At 40.7% G+C, this 23,072-nt stretch overlaps 1 protein-coding gene across 2 annotated transcripts in view; it reads right to left on the bottom strand.

Moving 5' to 3' along the window:
* Window positions 1–2,453: 2,453 nt before the first annotated feature.
* Window positions 2,454–23,072, bottom strand: part of zc3h6 (zinc finger CCCH-type containing 6) — a 62,579-nt gene continuing 41,960 nt past the window's right edge. For both annotated transcript variants that reach the window (XM_085997877.1, XM_085997876.1), the window contains 8 exons: window positions 20,280–20,410; window positions 15,716–15,838; window positions 14,525–14,636; window positions 13,419–13,528; window positions 12,321–12,658; window positions 10,178–10,767; window positions 8,451–8,681; window positions 2,454–4,916 (listed from right to left, as the gene is read on the bottom strand). In XM_085997877.1, coding sequence (XP_085854003.1) covers window positions 3,409–4,916; window positions 8,451–8,681; window positions 10,178–10,767; window positions 12,321–12,658; window positions 13,419–13,528; window positions 14,525–14,636; window positions 15,716–15,838; window positions 20,280–20,410 — 3,143 coding nt within the window. In that variant the 3' untranslated portion in view covers window positions 2,454–3,408. The remainder of the gene's footprint in view (window positions 4,917–8,450; window positions 8,682–10,177; window positions 10,768–12,320; window positions 12,659–13,418; window positions 13,529–14,524; window positions 14,637–15,715; window positions 15,839–20,279; window positions 20,411–23,072) is intronic.

The following is a 23,072-nucleotide window of genomic DNA, read 5'->3' as shown; positions in this document are numbered from 1 at the left end:
TCAGTGACCAGACATATTGTCACTCAAATCAGAAGTGACATCAAACTGGTACCCAAAAGCAATACTCAAGTTTACTCGTGACCAAATGCTACAGAAAGTTGTGGAGACTTTGGAGCACCCAATCATCTTTCCCCCCCCCCCCCCCCTCCAAATCCAAACAAGAAGTGTGGCTCCTTCACTATCTTTATGGGAAACACCAGAGATATATCCCTGCTAATGCACAATTCCGATTCTAACTCCTCAATGTCAAGTTTCCCCCAACCCTCCCTATTTTCCTGAAGGGATCAATTCATAAATGCAAAAGCCAGCAGGGATCACTGGACAGCAATCAAGTGCCGGAATGCTGGCCGATTTCCCCCTCTTTATCGTAGTGTCCTCAGCAAAACCTGGTGCTAAGGAAGTAGGTCTACGCAAAACTCGGGTGATGTGTCTTTCCTGTTAAACCTAAAACTGGCCATCATTCATGCTGTTCAAGACATAAAATATCTGAAGCATGTTTCACTTGAACACATTGGTTCAGTGCAAATATGCTGCCGTCCTCAGATGAAAAGGTTGCTTCTGCAACTAGTCACTAAGGACCTCAGAAGAGCACAGTGCAGCAGCAGCTGCTCTACCATAATGCTGCTGGAAAGTCAGAATCAATCTTCCACCTACCATCTCTTCAATTCATTGTGATCCAAACCAGATGGCTGCATCATTTGACAGTGGCAACCAGGCTGAATCTTGTGCTTTCTAATAGCCTGCAATTGATCGAAAATGACTGGCAATTTTATCAATGGAAAGAACAAATGTGCATTTATATAGCACCTTTCACGTTAAGACATCTCAGTCCTTCACAGCCAAATAATTACTTTTGAAGTGTACTTTGTTGTTTTGTAGGCAAACATGGCAACCAAAGTGCACACTGTAAGGTCGTACAAATAAAATAAAATGCCAGTTAATCTGTTTTGGCACTGTTAAGGGATAAACATTGGCCAGGACACTGGGAGAAACCCCCTTTCACTTCTTTGAAGTGCCTGGAGTGAAGTTAGAGTCCTAACTCAGATGAGAGTAATACCACTGAGCTAAGCAGACAATTGGAGTTCTTCATCTTATTGGGTACAACCCCACACCTAGAAGCCACCTCAGAGTTTATGGAAATCAGTAAGAGTTTGCAAGGCTGGAGTGTCTCAAACCCCATCATGTAGCCCATGAACCCACCCATGCAGCACGCCAGTGTTTGCAGAATACGCTGCCATCCAGCCACATACTTAAGAGTGGTACACTCCTTTGGCTGTCAATTTTAGAGATCTGCTTTTATCCATGGCTGCTGGTACCTGCAAGAATTGTTTTTCCAGAGGAAACAGCTCAGTGCACAACTTTTACTTCTTCCCATCAAAATATTATCTTCATCTGCGAAAAATGAAATACCAAATAGAAAATTTCAAGAACATATCTGATTTTCCAACTGAACAATTTACAGACTTATTACAAGATGTGCATACAATAACATTTTTAATCAATATAATTAAGCAACACATTTACAGTGCAATACCTAAATGCAGATGATCTTGAAAACAAACCCACTGGACCCAACCTTTGTTCTGTGAGCTTTACCTCTGCATGGATGGGCCAGTGAAGAATGACCACTGTGCATTAGTGTTCACAAGAATTACATCAGCTCTTATAATGGTGTAGAATGGTTTAGGTATTTAGACAGTTAGTAAATACAAGCGTGCATTTCATTCAAACTACTCAGTAAGTGAAGACAGGAGTCCAAATACTCTTGTTTTCAATTCAGCTCAAAACAAAGGTGTTAAAACTATGTGCAATGTTAACTAAAATGATTTCTGGTCTAGGGATCATAAGTCCACAGTAGTTTAATTTACATTTTAGCTCTTAAAAAGTATTGGCTTTAAAAAATGGAAATGCTTAGTGCAGATGACTGAGCACACAGACCTGCAAGACACCAGCACTGCTTAATTAGCAAACATGAAATATCAGACGAGGACAAGTCTTCCATTCCCGCAGCAACCTTTCAAAAAGCATTTTGCCCAACAGGAATGTTATGATTCCAGAATGTCACAGCCGTTACAGTATGTACATGTAGCCGGTATTTAATATTTCTTTTATATAAACAATGCAATCTTTAAGTTGCTACTCAATTCAGTATCTCAATCTGGCTCCAGAGAATGATTACTCTAATTCTCTTTGCAGGTCATGTACTTTTCTGTTTTAAAGCTGTTTTTAATCTTAATATTTAGGTATAGAGACTCAAGTTCAACTGACTGCAGGTCAAGTTGAAGTATTATATGCAGCATTGCATAAAAATTAACTAAAAATTACAGCATACATATAAAAATATACGTTAAAAGATTTTAATACATTTGTACAAAAAGCTTTTACATTAGGCTTTGTTTATAAAGCTAACTTTCAGTAGCTTAATATGAAAATACGGTGTCATACGTAAAGAACAAGTTCAGAAACTTTTATTAATGCACAATAATCCACCACTAGTTCCTTGTATTAAATGGATAAGTAGTAGTTCACTAACTTTCGGACTTATTCTAGACCAAACAAAAATGTTTTCACAATAAATGCTTTATACACTGTGTACATTGATCTTCAGTAAATTATGACATGATTCTGGTTGATTTGCCAATTTAAAAACAGATGATCAGCTGTTACATTTGCTAAACAAAAAACCCACATAATTTTTGAAGTACATAACAAGATGTACAGTGCAATATCTATGAACAGTGTCCAACTGAAAATGGTTCCACACTTGATTGTGACAAAATATCAAAGCAACTAATTTAAAACAAAACTGCAGTGCACACATGACAGCATTGATTAACAAAAACTCAAACTGGTTAGGACATTGACTTTAAGTATACCATCGTCGGAGTGGTACTATTGAAACTGTACAATATAAAAGTGGCAGTCATTTTTCTCTAAGATTAGCTCTCAACAAAAAGTTGTTACTTGAAAGTACTAAAAACAATATACAGTTTTTCAGTGTACTACTTCAATAATACATAATCACACAATACCCAAGCAGGAAATAACTTAGAATGCGAGAACTGTACAATAGGTTTTAAGCAATTTCAGTACACGGAAAAACGAATACTTCACCGGGAAGAAGTTGTTTAAATGTGGTCACAGGTATATTCTCTCTATACATATATATATATATATTTCTATTACCATAAAAAATTATTCATTCAAAATGTAGTTCTTGCATACTCAGACCAAAAGAAAATTAGTCATACAGTCTGGCATGTGCCACTGCATGCATTTCTTTGAACAGTTAAACAGACTGTACATCGTAAAAAAATAAATAAAACACTACCAACAAGCCAAATAAGTTAAAGAACCAGGACAAGCTACAATATACACACTGAATACCAGTCTTTCGATGAGTGGGTGCTAACAGAAAGGTGATGCTGTTGGATCAAAAGTCTTGAACATTTCTTTCAGTGGTTTTTTACCCTTTTTGCTGTTTAAATCATCATCTTCCACTTGGCTAGGAGGTCCAGAATGTTTTGTTTGTCTTGGGTCACTGTACTGTGGTCTGATTAGGCCAGCTAAAGCCTGGATTGGTAGGTTGTGTACTGCAGGAGCAGAAGAAGCAGCTGCCTGGGCTGCTTCAGACTTTGACTGTGGTCTGTAACTGTCCGACTTCTCTGCGCCAAGATCGGTTGTATTCTCTGCACTACTACCTTCTTGCACCAATGAAGATTTATACAGAGATGAATCACACTGAACATTTTCTGATTTTGTGGGATTTTTTGGTACATGAAGTTTCTTCAGTTGCTCTCCTCCCTCCTTAGAGGAATCGGCTTGCGTAGTTAAAACTGAAGTCACTAAGCTTTGTGAAGTTTGTGTCCGTGGGTCATAGAGACTGATTCCACTAAGCAATGTGCTGGGGGATCCAAGTCCTATGCCACTTGCAGACAGTTTTGGAGCATATGGAGGGAGTGCAGCCTGATCCATCTTAACAGTGACGCCCGACACTTGTGTAGAACCACTACTTACTTTTGATAAGCGAGGATCTGCTCGTGCAACGTGGGACTCTCTTGTAGTAGTATCTGTGCTGCTGCTTTTCTGCAATCTAGGATCTGATGACTTTTGTAAACGTGGGTCTAAAGGTCGGTCGGAAGAAGCCCTCGAGTCTGCATTCTTTTCTGTGCTTTTTAATGCGCTATTCTCCTTAGACCGCAAAGACAACCGTGGATCAGCAATCTGACGAGGATCACTTATAATACTCAGAGCTCTGTTCAGGCGTTGATTAGCTATTAGTGGAGGGAGAGGCAAATTTATTGAAGACACCGGATCTGGCTTTGGCAGCGGTAGTGGAAGGAGTTCCTCAGGTGTCCAAACAACAAGTTTTGCAAAGTGGGGTTTAGAGAGGGTGATGTCCATCTTGATGTGGCTGAACTGCTTCAGCTGACAACGTGGATCCCGTAAGGTCGCACCAGGTATCGTCTCCAAAGGTATTATGGCCGGTTTCTCCCTCAGTTCTCGTTCTGTCTCTTCATCATCATCCAGCCCTTGCTGCTTATTGTTTGAGGTAGGATGAGAATCATGTTTAGGGCTCTCAGTAACAGGAAGGCCTATACTGGCACTCTCATGTACCTTCATCTTTCTGGGATCTCTTACTAATCTTGGATCAGCAGAGACTACCTCTGAAGGTTTTTTGACTTCTCCAGCTGTACCTTGTCGTAAGTCAGCTCTTAATCGAAGATCTGAAGGTTTATTTTCAGGTGCTTTTTCTTTCACAAGTCTGGGGTCCATGTATGTGTAAGATGTCTGCTCTGTTACAGGAGGCTGCTGGTGCTTCATGGTCTCGCTTTGTTTCTTGAGGGTTTTCAGTATTGATTTTACACTGCTACCGTCTTCCTCTTCATCACTCGAATACCAATTTACAGTCTCATCTGAAACAAGTTTGGAAAACTTCAACACAAATTCTACTACTAAACTCTAAATACTGATTTTGAGTAACCAGCACCACCATAATGAGGCGCTGTGCAAACGAGAAGCAAATTTAAATAATTCTGCCCCTTCCAGCGCTATGCATCGTACACTAGAGAACAGCTTGCTCCCAAAACTACATCAATGCTGCTTTAGATACAGCCATTAGGAGCAGGTGCATGACACAGGCGGCAGTTGAGCATTCAGTTGTCGAATTTATGCACAAATGCTGTTGCCATGTCAGTGGAATCAAAATGAAGGGTTCTAGTAAAATGAGTTTAGGCAGTGATAACCAGTTACTGCTGTGGGACTCCATAGTAAAGAAGTCACATAATTCAGCATCAACAGAAAGTTATTAGACAGCACACAAGCTGGGAGGTTAATCTGAATATTGTTCCTTAGGTTTTAAAAGTAAAATAATGAAAGGAAAATACTGCTTATAGATCACACCTGCCACTAGAGGCAAAGAATCTGTATATACAATTTTGATGTACAGAAGACATATAGATTCTACTGAGCACTTCTAAGTCACCATTAAGCAATTCTGCTTAAGCTTTCCAAATGATCTCAAACTGATTATTACAAACACCCCAATACACAAATGATTGTATGTAATGAGGCCAAGTTCACCCTTTTAACTAAAGTTATGGTTTAAAAATGGACCTAAAAGTATAAAATTTTAGTTTATATTGAGCTACACAGTGTTAACAGATCATAATCTATCTATATATTACTAAATCTTACACTGGATGCACACCTCCTGTCCACAAACCTTACTTCCGGTTGTCACAATTTTTGGTCACGCCTTTGTGTCAACATTTCCCATTCAATTTTGCTGTTTAACTGGTGTAGTTTCAGGCTCTGACCACTTGGTGGCACCATGAAGCAAGTTTTTGAAGTCTCATCCAAGTCCATCACCATCTTGAATATAAAGCAATTCACTGAATTGCATAGAATTGACAGTACAGTAACAGGCCATTCGGCCCAACTGATCTGTGCCAGTGTTTATGCTTCACACAAGCCATCTCCCACCTAACCATCTAACCCTATCTGCATATCCTTCTATTCCTTTCTCCCTCATGTACTTATCTAGCTTCCCCTTAAAGGCATTTGTGCTATTCGCTACCACATGGCGTAGTTGAGGCAAGTTCCACATTCTAACCACTCTGTGGGTAAAGAAGTTTCTCCTGAATTCCTTATTGGATTTATTAGTGACTATGGGCTGGATTTTGCCAATGGGGAGCTTTTGGAAGCAGGACTCCCACTTGTCGGGTTTCAGTCCCGCCTCCATCAACTCCTGGCCAACCCACGCTATTTTCCCTCGATTGACCTTGTTAAGCCCACCCAGCGGGCCAATTAAGGGAAAGCCGGTTACAGAGAACGTCAACATATGATGTTTCATCTGTCAAACACCGACATCCTCTGTAGTTTGATGAGTTCTTGAATTCAAGACCTCATCAAACCTTTCTTTTGCAGAAATTAGATGGTTGTTGCATTGGAGAATGCAACGGCCATCTGTCATCTCTGCCGCGGAGGTGAGATTCACCGCATACCCGCCGATTGAAGCCTGCAGGAAGAAACAAAGGTAAGTACACTTTTTCTAAGACTTTCCACTTACCTCAGATACTCACCTCTCCACACTTTTACCCATCAATTATCTCCACAGCAGACTTTTGGACCTTTCCGACCCCCGCAGACCCACTACTCGCCTCGGTGACCCTGGCGGGTTTCGGAGCCTTTGGGAAGGCCGCACTTGTGTGGCCAAAATGAGGATAATCCTATTTTCTGCCTGTTACTACCTGTTAACAGGCAGTTAAGTGGCTGTAATCCCTTCCCGCCTCCAAGGAGATGGGACCCGGCGCAGGACGGCTATCCGCCTCCTGGCAAGATGGCATAATTTAATAATTTGTGCCTTTTTCAGGTGTTCCTCCCCTAACTTGCTGTAAGGTCTTGTTAAGGACCACTACATTAATGTGCTCAGAGATGGAGCTAAATAACAAGAGCACTGAAACCTAATGCTGCAAGTTTGTTGAGCAGCTCCAAGCCAGATCAGAAAGAGAAATAAGTGACAGGCATGGAAGAAACATTGTCTCTTGAGAATGAACTTCTTTCAAAGAATAAGGAACACCCATACATAACACGTAGGTCGTTAATATTCTCTCACATTCATTCAACATCCACATACAAAGAGAAGTATACAAAGCAGTACAGAAAATTGGTCTTGGGATTCTGCAGGACCTACAACTTCAGGGTGATTTGGAACACAGAAGCTCCAGGCATTTATCCTCCTGAGTGGTTAAGATGAACTCAAAAGGAATATTGGATCAAAAAGCAACCCTGGGATAAGCTTCACTTAGGAAAATAATACAATGAAGAAAGAACCTGTAAACAGCTGCTATGGGTATTTATCACTAGAAGACCCTGTAACAGCCTAATTAGATTTTAAGACCAGATGATGGCATTAACCACCAGTAGCTAAAAATGCAACAACAAAAAAATTGGTGATGCCAAGACTCAATTTAGAGTGATGGTCGGTGCTTGCCCAAACATAAGTGTATCAAAACTCCAAGCAAAATGCTCAAAAGTTGCAAATTAATTCTATTTATTCCAGAATGATTGGAGAAAAAAAAGTCAAGGGTCAGTTGACAACAACCAATCCTCTCTGACCTGGGACACAGAACACCTGATTAAAACAAGGACCAGTGGCCTCCCTCAGAGTAATGCTATAGCTTAATTAAAGGGACAGTGTCCAACATTTGGAGCTGGGGAACCAGATACACATGGCAAATCCAGTGATTGGGCCACATAGGATTACATAATATGAGCTCCCCCCACCCCACCAAAGACAAAAAGGTAACCCCCACCCTAAGTGTGCCCTGTACATATAAAATAGTGACGCTGCCATTCTCCTTAACCCCATCACCACCTCAACGCCTGAAAACTTGGAAGCCTCAGTTGTTTAAAGTTCCTGGGCCTGGAGGACTGGAAAAGGCTTCTTCCCAATTGGTGGATTTTAACCAATCAGGGAGAAAGCCTTTTCCAGTCCTTCAGGCTTGGGAACTTTAAAGAGCTGCCCAAATCTGGGTTGTGTACAAATTCGAAGACAAGAGGAGCCAGCAGGAAAGTCACAAGCCAGATCAAGAGGCACGCACTTGGACCATAGGCCGCCACAGCCTACATTCCACCCCACCCCAAAGATGGAGCAAATTGCAGATATTTTCACATAAAGGTTGAATAAATGAGGAAGAATCAGGCTTAGCTACATTGCCTCCAGTCTGCCAACACTCATTGTTTAGATGCAGACACAAGGAACCTGATGGCTGTCAGCACCCAAACTCCAAGAGTTGGCATCTTCAGGACAGAAAGGGAAAAAAATGGTACAGCAAATAAAAGTAAAAGAAATGTGTCTTGGGTAGGAATTACGAGAGTAAATACCATTCCATAACAGAAAACAAAGTCACCAACCAATCAAATTAACAGCATCTTTTAAGACTAACCTTCATCTCTGCTCTGTAGCAACTGCGACTGGTTATTGTCTGATCCTCCCTCTTCCTGTTGCTTCTGCTTAATTCTTAGAAACAGAGCTTTTTGTTTGGCTGGGAGGAAGTCTGGAACAGTAACAGTAGGCTTACGACCTGCTGAACTGCTGGCATCCGATTCAGTGTCACTATCTCTAGAATCATCGGTGCCCAAGTAAGACTGATGATCTCTCTGCTCAGGTGCTCCATCTGCATATTTAAAAACAAAGAAATGTGTTCCTTTTTAAGTAATAATAGACATTGCCGATGAGTCACAATTAAGACACTTCAAGGAAACTAACTTTATTTATATTTTTCTGAAACAGCCAGATCATATGCAGTTAAATTTTATTGCACTATTTTAAAGTTCAGATTAATTTCTACTTCGTGTCTTCCTGCCCCGGTTACAAGTAAGGAACCAATTCCAGGCATTTACCATGTCATAATATGGTGCTAGGAGATGCGCAAGACTCGTCTGAGTAAATTGTTTGGCTACACATTTGGTTGGAATGCAGAAACCCAGTGAAGGCACATAATTCACCACCTGGGGAATTACGAGCAAGAAACCGTTCTGCTATACTGTGATACAACATGCCATCGCAATGCACAATTAGGAACAAATAACTAAATAAATCAGTTTAAAGCACCTAACTGAAATGCTGCCATAACCAAGACCGCTTAGTTCCACCTCTGCCCATCCGCTGCTGAAACCCTCCTCCATGCCTTTGTTACATCTAGACATGACTATTCCAACGCACTCCTGGCTGGGCGCCCACGTTCTACCCTACGTAAACTTGAGATCATCCAAAACTCGGCTGCCCATGTCCTAACTCGCATCAAGTCTCGTTCACCCATCACCCCTGTTCGCGCTGACCTACAATGGCTCCTGGTTAAGTCATGCCTCGATTTTAAAATTCTCATCCTTGTTTTCAAATCCCTCCATGGCCTCGCCCCTCCCTATCTCTGTAATCTCCCTCAGCCCCACAACCACCACCCCAGATATCTGTGCTCCTCTAATTCTGCCCTCTTGATCCGTAATCTTAATCGTTCAACCATTGGTGGCCATGCCTCCAGTTGCCTAGGCCCTAAACTCTCGAATTCTCTCCCTAAACTTCTCCGCCTCTCTTTCCTCCTTAAACCTACCTCTTTGATCTGCCCTAATTTCTCATGTGGCTCGGTGTCAAATTTTTTGTCTTACAACACTTCTGTGAAGTGCCTTGGGGCGTTTTACTATGTTAAAGCCGCTATATAAATACAAGTAGCTGTTGTTGTTGTTGAAAGAGCTTTGCATGCATATCAAATTAGGCATTAACAGAAAATCATTACATACAGCCCAGAAACAGGCTATTCAGCCCAACTGGTCCATGCCGGTATTTATGCTCCACACGAGCCTCCACTCACCACTCCATCTAACTACCAGCATAACCTTCTATTCCTTTCTCCTTCGCCATAAAGCCACAGCGTGAACCATTAACTTTTAGTCACTTGAAACTGTTACTAGAACACTATACCAGTGAATAGTGGCAATGTTTGTCCCAACTCCATAGTGGGAACCCTGTCAGCGATAGTTGAAGGCCAGTTTAAAACCACAAATACAGATTTTGATGTCCAAGTAGTGTCTGAACAAAGATTATTTTAATTGTGACGTACTGTTCCTTTATGCATCACCTTCAAACAAGTTAAATTAAGTGACAATCATGCCGTACCTCCCATATGGTTTTCTTGTTCCAAACTATGCACTGCTTGCTGCGCATAATAAGAGGTATAGAAGTCCACTGGATGTTGGATTTGCTGGTATGCGATGTCCTGCTGGTATGCAATGTCTGGCTGCATTTGTTTTGATGCATCGACTGGAAACTGTGGATGAGTCTGATTTTGTAATGGTGGTGGTATCTGATGATCCATGGGCATGTTCATCATAGCTCCCTGAAATCCCATCTGACCCTGCGCTCCATTTGGTCCTGCATTTATTGGTGGACCTGGAAATCCTGGCGGGAGAGGTAAACCAGGATGCCCTGGAGGAACTGGTGCTCCAGGTTGGCCTTGTAGCACTGGCTGTCCAGGTAAGCCTGGTGGCATGACTGGCCCAGGCATACCTTGTGGAACTGGCAGACTATGAGGAGCTGCAGGACAAGGAGGACCAAAACCACCAGGAGACTCTGGAGGTCCATTGGGTCCTGGAGGCATCATGTTTTGTTCTGGACCTGGACCGGCTCCAAACATCTGAGGGGGAGGTGGTGGTTGGTTTCCTTCAAATGGTGGATGTGGGGGCGACGTGCTGTTATAAAACTGCGGCCTAAAAAAAGCAAACAATTAATGCAAAACAGGTAGAAAACTGTCTCTTCCACTGAACCAAACAGTGAGGCAATTTAAAGTGCCAGTTAATATCCTTGTTACCCCCTATCCTCTAACACAGGTTCAATTATTTTTTTTAAAATCACCACCCTTATAAGTCATCAAATTTATGATGAATATATCACAAGATCTGTTTTGTGGAAGTTACTGCTTTCTTCCATTCCGTTGGAGGACATCATCTCTGACTTTCCAACCCTCTAATGCTGTTCTGTATCCAGATGGTTGACCATGGCATTCTCTTTACAACCACATGGCCTCTGCTCAGGACATTTTCTGGTGACCAGTTGAGATCAGAAACTGACTGTGCGGAAAGCACAAATCCATCAATGGAAATCTATTTTGCTGTAGTGTTATAACAACTGCAGGCTGGGATAGCTAAGCTGCTTGATTCCCCAACTATAAAACTAGAAGTGACATTACATGTACATTTTTTCTTGTTTTCCTATAAAGAGGAAGTCAACTCTAACTCCAAACTGATATTCTCAAGCTGCTTATCTAACAATTCAATCAGCATTGAGAGCACTGCTGCGGTTTTGTGATACATTATTTATAATTAAAACTTGTTAGACCCTTACTGCCATTTTAATAGTTCCATAAAATCAATCAAATTTGCAATCTGTAATGAGATCTGGCTGATATATTTCAATAAAGCAATATATTTTATCTATCAGACATTTTCTGCACAAAACAATAGGTCGAGAGGGTTGGAAAAGGCTCCAACATTCTGGAAATGAGGGAAACTAATTCATCAATGTTCCTATGGTTTTCAAAACCAGCTACGCCTTTGCCACAGACCACTCAGACTTGTAGAAAAAAAGAGAGGTTATCAGAATGTCATGAATAGTTTTAACTCGAACACTGCTCCTTTAAACTGAAAATCAGTACAGTACTTTCAAAAACTTTAAAAACACATAGGTGAAGGCAAACAAGCCATTTGGAAGATAAGCCTGATGTTTGTTACTTTAGGGTGCATTTACACTACACAAGTTTAGCATGGGGTGAAGATGCAGTATGTGCATTACTCCTACACTAAACTTGCATCATGTAAATGCAGATTTGACCTGATAGGACTCCAAAGTAAGTGGAGTGAGACTCCCCCTCTAGAGTCTTGCTCCAGTTAGGTCGGGCCTCAACTCCAGATTAGGTATAGTCTGCATCTAGCCAATAACTGTAGCATCAGTGTGAACCAAAAGCTCTTTGCATTGAAACTAGTAGCATAAATGCATCCAGATCAAGTCTTGGAGATAAGTTGGATAATGTGCATATATTGATTATTGGGAGGAGACAAGGAAACACTCAACATATGTAAACTAGTGTCTATAAATGACAAACTAGGCAGTTTTATATATGTCCGTCAACATCTAAAAGATTGCACATTTGCAGTAAGTGTGTACTAGTACATTTTAAACTCAGTTTGCTTTGAATGGAGCGTGTAACCCATTGTACCTGATCACTAACTTTTATTCCAATAGAGACGCATTAAAATCAACATACCTCAGTCCCATCTTGTGAACAAAGACACTAGTTGGCTGTACAACAATATCAAAGATAGAGGGAATCTTCCTCCCCGGTGAAGTGGGTTGTGGCTGGTTGCCAGGAGGACCCATCGGCATTGGACCAGGAAAGTTTGGTGGTTGTGGAGGAGTTGGTAGTAATCCAACCCCTGGTGGTGGCTTTGGGAGAGGACTTATACCTTGTTTCCTAAGTTCTTCCACTTCAAGTTTATCATCATCTTCGTTATATACGTACTCATAATCATATTCATAATTATCAAAATCATTGGTGTTGCCGTGGTCATTGTTATCATAATTTACACTTTCATTGTTCAACACCTGACAAAATATAATGAACATTAATGTCAAGCAGGTGTAGGTTAAATAAACAAGTTTTACAAGATTTACAAAAGCAAGAGTAAGTTTCTAAAGTTTAGAACATAAATTTATTTACAAGCTTAGCTAGGTTAAGAAAAATACACCTATAACTGAACACTCTTGCTTAACCAATAATTGGTAAATCAAATGCAACAACTTCACCATTCCTTGGTAAGTATATAATCCTCAAATCAGAAAAATGTGAAATGGCCACACCCAGAAATGGTCAAGCTTTCAACTTGGCCAAGACACAATCTCAAAATCTAATGCAGTTAAACACAACACAAATCCAACCCCCAATTTTATCGAAAGCACTTTAGGTTTTCATTCGATAATATAAAATCAATGATTCTCCCACCCCAGTATCTGCCGTAAGTGATGATTCTACATGAGTTTTAAAATAAGCTTCAGACAACTCAATCATAGGAGGCAACACAGCTGACCCTTTACTTAACCATCCCAGATACACACTCACTTGCGCACACACCACAGAAGCTGGATGGCCAGTGAAATGGAAACAGACAAGGGTGTTGAAGCCAACCTCAGCATCGCCAGTACCATGCTTGCTAAGATCAGCTATCACAGCACAGACCAGCAAATAAACCTGGGATCTTCCTGGTCTGTACCACTGAATGGCACACCATATTGTGCATTTACCGACACAGCCATCAACAGGGCTATTTGTGATACATTTTATGTTTTAATTTGTTGACAAACAAACCTTGTCTAACAGTTCCCTTGTTTCATCAGTAAGTGGAGCATGAGAGAACTTGCAGTTGTCTCCTTGGTAGCACTTTGCTCCTGTGTGGTAGAACTTACATGGATATTCACGTAAAAGTACATTAAGGAACATAACTGATTTAATTAGAACACTTAAATAGAACAAGGAAATCTGAGGGAGAGAGAATTTTTTAAAATTTTTTTTTATAGAGTTCTTGTGAAATCTAAAGGACCACTTCTTACATACAAGTACATTTTCCCATTAATAAAAAGCAATGGAAAAATTATAATACACCCTAGACTTATCAATCAAGTGACGCTATGAATCACATTTACACACAAATTCACTTAATGCTATAATAGAGCAACATGAAAATACACCATTCAAAAAGCCTGTTCACTATTTCATTTGTCTAGATGATTCCAACTGCACTTGCATTAGCTGAAAAAAATGGATTTTGGAGCCAAGATTTGCTTCCATTTCCAAAATGGACTGGGGAGGGACAGAACAAAGGAGGTGATAAAAAAAATGCATAAACAACATTAAGTGAAGCACAAAGAACATGGTATAGCAAGGTAAGTTGGATCGAAAATTAAAGTTGGGTGCAGAGGCAATTGTGGAAGTAGGAACATGTTCATTAATATTTTTCAGCCCATAGTTATTACAGTAATAAAGCTATTCCTGACACGAGTCACTTTCATTACTGTAATGTTAATAGTTGCTTCAGCATAATTTGTCAACTGAAATGGGACAAAACTAACCAGCCCAAGGCGGCAGGCATTTACCTGGACTTAGAATAATTGAGGATTAATATTTCTGCATATAAAAGCTTTATTAAATATTTACAAGTAAGCCCAAAGTTTAAAAGCTAATCAAAAAAATCACTGGCATCATTCATTTTCAATACAGAAATCTAGCTACCTTTTACTTTTGGCTCAAAAGCAGCTATTTAAACCACCTTAAAAGTACAGGGCTCGTAGCTTTAATCAGAAAAGGGACGAAAATCACAGAAGTGAACCAATGCGCGAACACAGGGTCGAATGAAATCCATAATTTGAGGATGAATATTTACACGTACATGCAGCTAATAAAAAGATAAAGGATATCATGCATGAAAATGCAGTTGTCTCCTTTGGTACAAAACCCATTAAGGTAGAATTTGCAGATGTCCTTCTTCTTCTGTATGGCAACATCATGACTATATCGGCATTGGTCCCCCTATTTAAAAAAGGAAGCGAGTTTGATGCTGTTAGAAAACACAATACCCTTGAAAAGTTTGTGTAAGTTGCACATTTCTTGAGGCTCAAGACTTCCCCGGGGTATAAAGAGAGAGACTGAATCACTCGATGGCTCTGGTGCACCTTGTAAGCATCAGTTAGAGTGGTACTGCATTAGAGTGGTTAACCTGGTCTCAGCTATAGAAAGTGCAGTGTGTACTGTACATAAATAAAAACAGAAAAATGATGTATAGTCCACTGAACTGTAGTCCTAAATTGCTATTTACCAGCATCTCAGTCACCTTACTTCATGATTTACAACTGCTGGTGGGAGGCAGACAATTTGTGTGGAACTCACCTTCCACGGTAGTATGGAGTTCTATTCTAGACACTATCGTGATGTCCCATTCTGCATTGTATAAAATTATTCTTTAACTTACTTTATATGAATTAAATTAGTTGTTTTAGCCTGAACTACGAAGATGACAGCTTGGCATTTTCAGGAACATTTGGTGGACATCCGTATGATTTCTGCTTTTAATTCAGCAAAGGTATATTGTTAACTGTGCAGCAAACCATTGCAGGTTTTAAATTGTAAATTTTTGTTCACAGTGATGTGGGTTCACCTATGGAAATCTGTTATGGAGAGAGAGAGAGAGAGAAAGAAATAACAACAGAAAATGCTGGAAAAACTCAGCAGGTCAGGCAACATCTGTGGAGAGAAATTTGAGTTGACGTTTTGGGTCGAACCCTTCTTCAAAACCCAAAACGTCAACTCAAATTTCTCTCCACGGATGTTGCCTGACCTGCTGAGTTTTTCCAGCATTTTCTGTTGTTATTTCGGATTTCCAACATCTGCAGTATTTTGCTATCGTTCAAGAGAGAGGGAGATATGGCAAAGTGGCCAAATGTAATAAACCATGAATGAGAACTACCCACAATCTACCGTTACAATGTCAACTGGGGGTGGGTGGGGGAAGAGAAAGGAGTTCCACACTATCTTTAATCTACAGTTCTAAGTGACCACTTTAGATGATTAAGAGAACATGATGTACACAAATTTTACAATGAAAAACATACCCTAGTACAGCGTCCCTCCAGAAAATACTTGCATATGCCTCCTTTTCTATTCTTTTCGCCGTGGTATGAAAAATCTTGATTTTTCTTCTTCTTCCGGGGAAAATTATTACCTCCATAACCATCCTGCAAAATACAGTATTTAGATCAGTAACATTGCTTAAAACAGTTCTTCAGTTTTTTTTCTTCCATTTTGCATAACTTGTAGCTCAAAGCTATCAAATCAGGACTAATTAGTACAGCTTTCTAAAATTCTCAAGACTTCTGCGAGATTAGGTTTCCATCCACCTTCCCAATCACCTAATCGCAGAGTTGTCCCTACCCAAAATGCTCACTAACAAAATTGTGTATTTGGAATAAATATGATTTTTCCTACTGCAAACATAATTAAAACAATGTTTTTTCCCCCGAGTGGCAGGCAGTGACTAGTGGGGTACCACAGGGATCGGTGCTAGGACCCCAGCTATTCACAATATATATTAATGATCTAGACGAGGGAACTAGATGTAATATCTCCAAGTTTGCAGACGACACAAAGCTGGGTGGGCGTGTGTGCTGTGAGGAGGATGCAGAGAAACTCCAGTATGATTTGGACAGGTTGGGTGATTGGGCAGATGCATGGCAGATGCAGTATAATGTGAATAAATGAGAGGTTATCCACTTTGGTGGCCAAAACAAGACGACAGATTATTATCTGAACGGCAATAGAGTGGGAAAAGGGGAAGTGCAACGAGACCTGGGTGTCCTTGTGCACCAGTCGCTGAAGGTAAGCATGCAGGTGCAGCAGGCGGTTAAGAAGGCAAATGGTATGTTGGCCTTCATAGCGAGAGGGTTCGAGTACAGGAGCAAGGATGTCTTGCTGCAGTTGCAGAGAGCCTTGGTGAGACCACACCTTGAGTATTGTGTGCAGTTTTGGTCGCCTTATCTAAGGAAGGATGTTCTTTGCCATGGAGGGAGTGCAGCGAAGATTCACCAGACTGATACCTGGGATGGCAGGAATGACGTACGAAGAGAGATTGGGTCGATTAGGCTTATATTCGCTAGAGTTTAAAAGAATGAGAGGGGATCTCATTGAAACTTATAAAATTCTAACAGGACTAGACAGACTAGATGCAGGAAGGATGTTCCCGATGGCAGGGGAGTCCAGAACCAGGGGTCACAGTCTAAGGATAAGGGGTAAGCCATTTAGAACAGAGATGAGGAGGAATTTCTTCACCCGGAGAGTAGTGAACCTGTGGAATTCTCTACCACAGAAGACAGTTGAGGCCAACTTAAAAAATATATCTAACTCCTTCTTGAATATATTTAATAAGGCTAAAGGGATCAAGGGATATGGGGAGAAAGCAGGGACAGGGTACTGAATTTGGATGATCAGCCATGATCTCATTAAATGGCGGAGCAGGCTCGAGGGGCCAAATGGCCTGCTCCTGCTCCTATCTTCTATGTTTCTATGTAATGACGCTTACATTTAGCTCTGGTATGCAGAAGTAAAGAAATCGGTTCACTAAAGAGGATGCTGCCAATGTAGCAGTAAAGGAGAAAACTGTAGAATATTAGATAGGCTAAAAATAGGTAAAGAGGTACATTAAAGGATGGCAGTCCTCAAGTAAAAAAGTCACCCAGTCTGGATGGGATCCATCCTAGGTTACTGAGGGAAGTAAGGGTGGAAATTGCAGAGGCTCAGGCCACAATCTTCCAATCCTCCTTGGATATGATGGTGTGTCAGAGGACTGGAGGATTGCAAATGTCATAACCCTGTTTAAAAAAGCGGAGGGGGATATACCCGGCAACTACAGGCCAGTCAGCCCAACGTCAGTAGTGGGAAACTTTTAGAGACAATAATCTGGGACAAAATTAATTGCCATTTGGAAAAGTATGGGCTAATAAATTAAGTCAGCATGAATTTGTTAAAGGCAAATCATGTCTGACTAACTTGAGTCCTTTGATGAAGTACCCGAGAGGGTTGATAAGGGTAGTGAGTATGATGTTGTGCACTTGGACTTTCAAAAGGCGTTTGATAAAGTACCAGGTAATAGGCTTGTTAGCAAATTTAAAGCCCAGGGGATTAAAGGGACAGTAGCAGCATGGATACAAAATTGGCTAAGGGACAAAAAGCAGCAAGTAGTGGTGAACAGTTGTTTTCAGACTGGAGGAAGGTATACAGTGGTGTTCCCAGGGAGTCAGTATTAGGACCACTGCTTTTTTTGATATACAGGACTCCCGCTCCAACCGCAGTTCTGCCATACGCGGATTTCAAGTATACATGGTTTCCTCTCTGCGGCAACTTTTGCCAACCGCGGCAGTGAATTTTGCGTATACGCGGTTTTAAATTTAGGATTAAGGTAAATAACATGATTTTATTGTGTTATTTGAACATTTATACTGTATTTGCCAACCGCAGTTTTACGAACCACGGGGGTTTTCAGGGACGTATCCCCTGCGGTTGGGGAGGGATTACTGTATATTAATGAACTGGACTTGGGTATATCGGACATAATTTCAAAGTTTGCAGATGACATGAGACTCGGAAATGCAGTAAACAATGAGGAGGATAATAACAGACTTCAGGAGGATATAGACTGACTGGTGAAATGGGCAGACATATGGCAGATGAAATTTAATGCAGAGAAGTATGAAATGATACATTTTGGTAGGAATAATGAGGAGAGGCAATATGAACAAAATGGTACAATTTTAAAGGGGGTGCAGGAACAGAGAGACGGGGGGGGGGGGGGTGCATGCACACAAATCTTTGAAGCTGGCAGGACAAGTTGAGAAGGCTGTTAAAAATGCATATGTGATCCTTGGCTTTATTAATAGAGGAATATACAGGAAACTTTGGTTTATCCGGAGGTTATATGTCCAGAATACTCGATCTAACGGCAAAAATCAGGAGCCGTTTTCTATATGTTTTTTTTAGTTCTTGTTGCTTTTTTTCTTTTTTTCCCCCCAGTCAAGCACTGCAAGGTCTGTAGCTATAGCAACAGCTTCAGCTACAGATGCTTGCAGCTGCAGCCGACTGTTTTGAAGCTGTTGCTAAGCAACAGGGTTTGTTGATTCACACGGAGCTTCTCAGTTCCGTATGTTTAAACATTAACTCTGGTATGTCCGGCACTTTTGATGTTATGGCACCAGCTCGGTCCCGTCAGTGCCGGATATCAGAAAGTTTCCTGTATTATAAAAGCAAGGAAGTTATGCTAAACCTTCATAAAACACTGGTTAGGGATCAGCTGGAGTGTTGTATAGGATATTCAATTCTGGGCACTACACTTAGTAAGGATGTCAATGCCTTGGATAGGATGCAGAGGAAATTTACCCGACTGGTACCAGGGATGAGGGACTTCAGTTATGTGGAGAGACTGGGGTTGTTCTCTTGGAGCAAAGGAGATTAAAAGGAGATTTGAGAGGTTCAAAATCATGAATGATTTTGACAGAGTAAATAAAGAGAAACTGTTTCCAGTGGCAGAAGGGTCAGTAGTCAGAGGGCACAGATTTAAGGTGATTGGCAAAAGAACCAGAGGCGATATGAGGGAACGTTTCTTTTACACAGCAAATTGTTGTGATCTGGAATCACTGCCTGAAAGGATGGTAGAAGCAGATTGAAGAGTAACTTTCAAGAGAATTGGATAAATACTTGAAGGGGAAAAAAACCCCATAGGGCTATAGGGAAAGAGCAGGGAAGTGGGACTAATTGGACAGCTCTACCAAAGAGCCAGCACAGGCACGATGTACCGAATGGCCTCTTTCTGCGCTGTCATTCTATGACTAAAGGAAATACAATAAATAAAGCTTTTATACAAGTGAACAATGATTTTATTTGCAAAATATTATATATGTACCTCAATTAAAAAAATAAAATAATTCGGCAAATGGTTTTAGGTTTACAGTCCAGAAGTTTGAGACATAATTTTGAATTAGTGGAGCTATTGATCCAACCTGCTACAATGCCAAACTTTTAAGGTAATGGGCAGGCTGGAATGTTTTATGAAGCAGTATTGCATCAAGTTTAGGCAAAGTAATTAAAGTAAAACGCAAAGGAGTTGAATGTCCAAGATCTATTGCTTACAGAATACACTTACAAATAATAAATACTAATATTGGTGGCTAGCCATTCTATGATGGTGGTATAATATCCTTGTCATTAAATAAAATAGCTCTGGCCAATTAACACTGAATTTTCTATTGTCCTTAGCATCATCAACTCACACTTAAAGACCACGCCACAGACCTACATGTCTGATCTCTTTTCCTTTGAGAAATACTCAATGACCCATGGATCATTAACCCCTCACATGCTAACTCCAACAATGAAGAATATAAATTAAAAATGGAACAGATAAAAATCCTTTAAAAAAAAAAAATCAGTGACATATTGCATGATAAACAGCAGCAGAGCTATCAAACCACATAATTTGAACTGCATGATACTGGATACTATTCCATTGCATTTTATATAACAGCGTATCTTAAAGTTAGTTCAACTTCCAGTGACAGAACTTAATGCCTTCATTTAATTTGTTCTGGGAAAGGATGTTACGACAATAAATTAGCTATTTTTTTTCTTTACCTCATCACAACCATCCATCATACCACCATCAGCTCCTCTTCCAGGTCCCCAAACCTTGCGCTTCTGTTTTGGTTGTCCTCGCATACCACGGCCCCGACCAATTCCTCGACCTCTACCCTTCTGCATAATGCCTGGAACAATTTCATATCAAATTAAATTTGCAAGTTTATTTTGTACCCTGAAATCATACATGCTAAAGACCTGTGTCCAAGTCTGTATATTCTAGAAACTGCATACAAGAAATCTGGAGTCAGCGGTCTTCAGTGTTTCCCTTATGGGGAGGTGGATTTTCTCATGGCCGAGAGCAGAGAATCTGGAGCGAGGAATCAGACCTGACATAGCATATTTCAAAATAACAACAGAAAATGCTGGAAAAACTCAGCAAGTCAGGCAACATCCGTGGAGAGAAATTTGAGTTGACGTTTCGGGCTTGACCCTTCTTCAAAACTTCAAATCATTTAAAAGTGGGCATTTAAAAGTGGGCATATGTAAAGATACTGATGACTGGATAGTATAGTGTGCTAAACACTAGTCTTGTACTTGGGTTAAAATCAAGCAGAGATTGGTGGGATAAAAGTTTCTTCTGTCTGTGGGACTACAAGGGTTCTACATGAAATGAGCCTGAGCAGTCTCTACCAATTCTTAGTGAAGATGAGGCCACAAACCAAAACTTCTCCAAATTCAGCATTAAGTTGCCAATCTCACACAGAAAAACCACAGGATGGCTTATGCATGGAAGAAGAAAAGTCACTCTAAGCTTAGGGCTGGAATACATTATTGGGTTAGATTTACTTTGCGTCAATCAATGCTGCAGCTGACTTGGAAATTTTTTGATGCAAACACTTGGTGCCTGATATTGGAAAATGCTCAGTTTCCAAATTGCTCATCAACACAACATTCATCAAAAATATTCTTCAATTCTTCATGCCCATTTGATCTGGGCAAGCTGTGAACCATTAATATGTTGTACTGGCAGCTCACTAGGATAGAATGCATCAAAACTCTGCATCATGGAGTGGTAAGAAACATGCTCATACCCCACATGAACATGAAACTGCCCAATCTCAACTGGACCATCTGGGGAGTTAGTGAGACTTCCAACAGGTCTGCGGGGGTGGAGAGAAGTCAAGTTCTTGCATCTTTCAACAGTCGTCTCAAGAGTGGTGCCTGGAGCAAGCTACGTGCTCACTTGCCGCTGCCCATCCCAATTTAGTATGAGGGGAAAGTATCTAAATACTGTGGACAACCTGTTTTATTTCATAGATTCACATAGCACAGGAATCTTTTCGGCCCATTGTGCCTGTGCCAGCTCTAGCTATCCAATTCGTCTTACTCCCTACTCTTTTCTCATAGCCTTGCAATATTTTCTTTTCAAGTATATATCCAATTCCCCATTGAAAGTTATTATTGATTCTATATCTACCACCTCTCAGGCAGTGCATTCCAGATCATAACAGCTCTCCATGTACAAAAAAAAATCTCATCTCCCATATGGTTCTTTTGCTAATTACAGGAAACTTTGGGCTATCCGGCACCGACGGGACCGAGCTGCTGCCGTTCCCTCAAAACTGCCGGACACTCCAGAGTTAATGCTGAAACACACTGAGATCTCCGTATGAATCAACAAACCCTGTCACAGCCTCTAAACAGTCGGCAAGCGTCTCTGTAGCGTCTCTAGCTGAAGCTGTTGCTTAGCTACAGACCTTGCAGAGCTTGACTGTTCAAACAAAGCAAAGAAAAGAAACAAAAAGAATAAAAAACGGCTCCTGATTTTTGCCGGTGGCTCCAGCTTGCCGGATGGTTCGCCGCCAGATAACTCAAAAGTTTCCTGTACTTTAAATTAGTGTTCTCTGGTTACCGACCCTCCTGCCAGTGGAAACAGTTTCTACTTATTTACCCTATCAAAACCCTTCATAATTTCGAACACTTCTGTTTAATCTCCCATTAACTTTCTCTGCTCCAAGGTGAACAATCCCAGCTTCTCTAGTCTCTCCACATAACTGAAGTCCCTCATCCCTGGCATAATTCTAGTAAATCTCCTCTGCACCCTCTCCAAAGCCATGACATCCTTCCTAAAGTGTGGTATCCAGAATTTGATAATACTCTAGCTGAGGCCTAACCAATGACGTAAAGATTCAACATAACTTACTTGCTTTGCTTTTCTACTTTATGCTTCTATTTTAAGCCAAGGATCACATATGCATTTTTAACAGCCTTATCAACTTGTTCTGCCACCAAAGATTTGTGTATGTGAACCCCCAGGTCTCTGTTCCTGCACCCCCTTTAAAATTGTACCATTTTGTTTATACTGCCACTCCTCATTCTTTCATCACTTCACACTTCTCTGCATTAAATTTCATCTGTTATTTGTCTGCCCATTTCACGAGTCTACCTCTGTCCTCCTGAAGTCTGCTACTATCCTTCTCACTGTTTACTACATTTCAACCTCGTTCCTTTGAATATTTTTAGTTTAGAAGTTTTCCCCTTGAGTTTTCTTTTGCTCAAAAAGCAAATGCTTTAAAATTTAACCACTTGAATATAGCACAGTTGTATGCAAAGTCTTTTATCTGACTGCCTTCAATGTAATTCCATAATCTTCCAGCAGGAGGTAGTTAAATATATCACGCTAAGGGACACGTTCAATGGCGATGAACAATGCTGCCAATGGCTCTCTTGCAAAGTCATTCTATATGATGGTCTAGAAATGTATAGCATGTAGGTAAATAGCTATGCAATAAAAATGATTTATCATGCTGAGCACAAGTAGAGAGTGAGAAAAAAAACTGCAGAGAG

This window comes from Somniosus microcephalus, chromosome 9 (genome assembly GCF_052327205.1).
Source record: "Somniosus microcephalus isolate GS21.2 chromosome 9, FLI_Smic_1.0, whole genome shotgun sequence".
In the NCBI taxonomy this organism is placed as follows: domain Eukaryota; kingdom Metazoa; phylum Chordata; class Chondrichthyes; order Squaliformes; family Somniosidae; genus Somniosus; species Somniosus microcephalus.
Note: the sequence above shows the minus strand (reverse complement) of the source record. Positions and strands in the feature narration are given on the sequence as shown.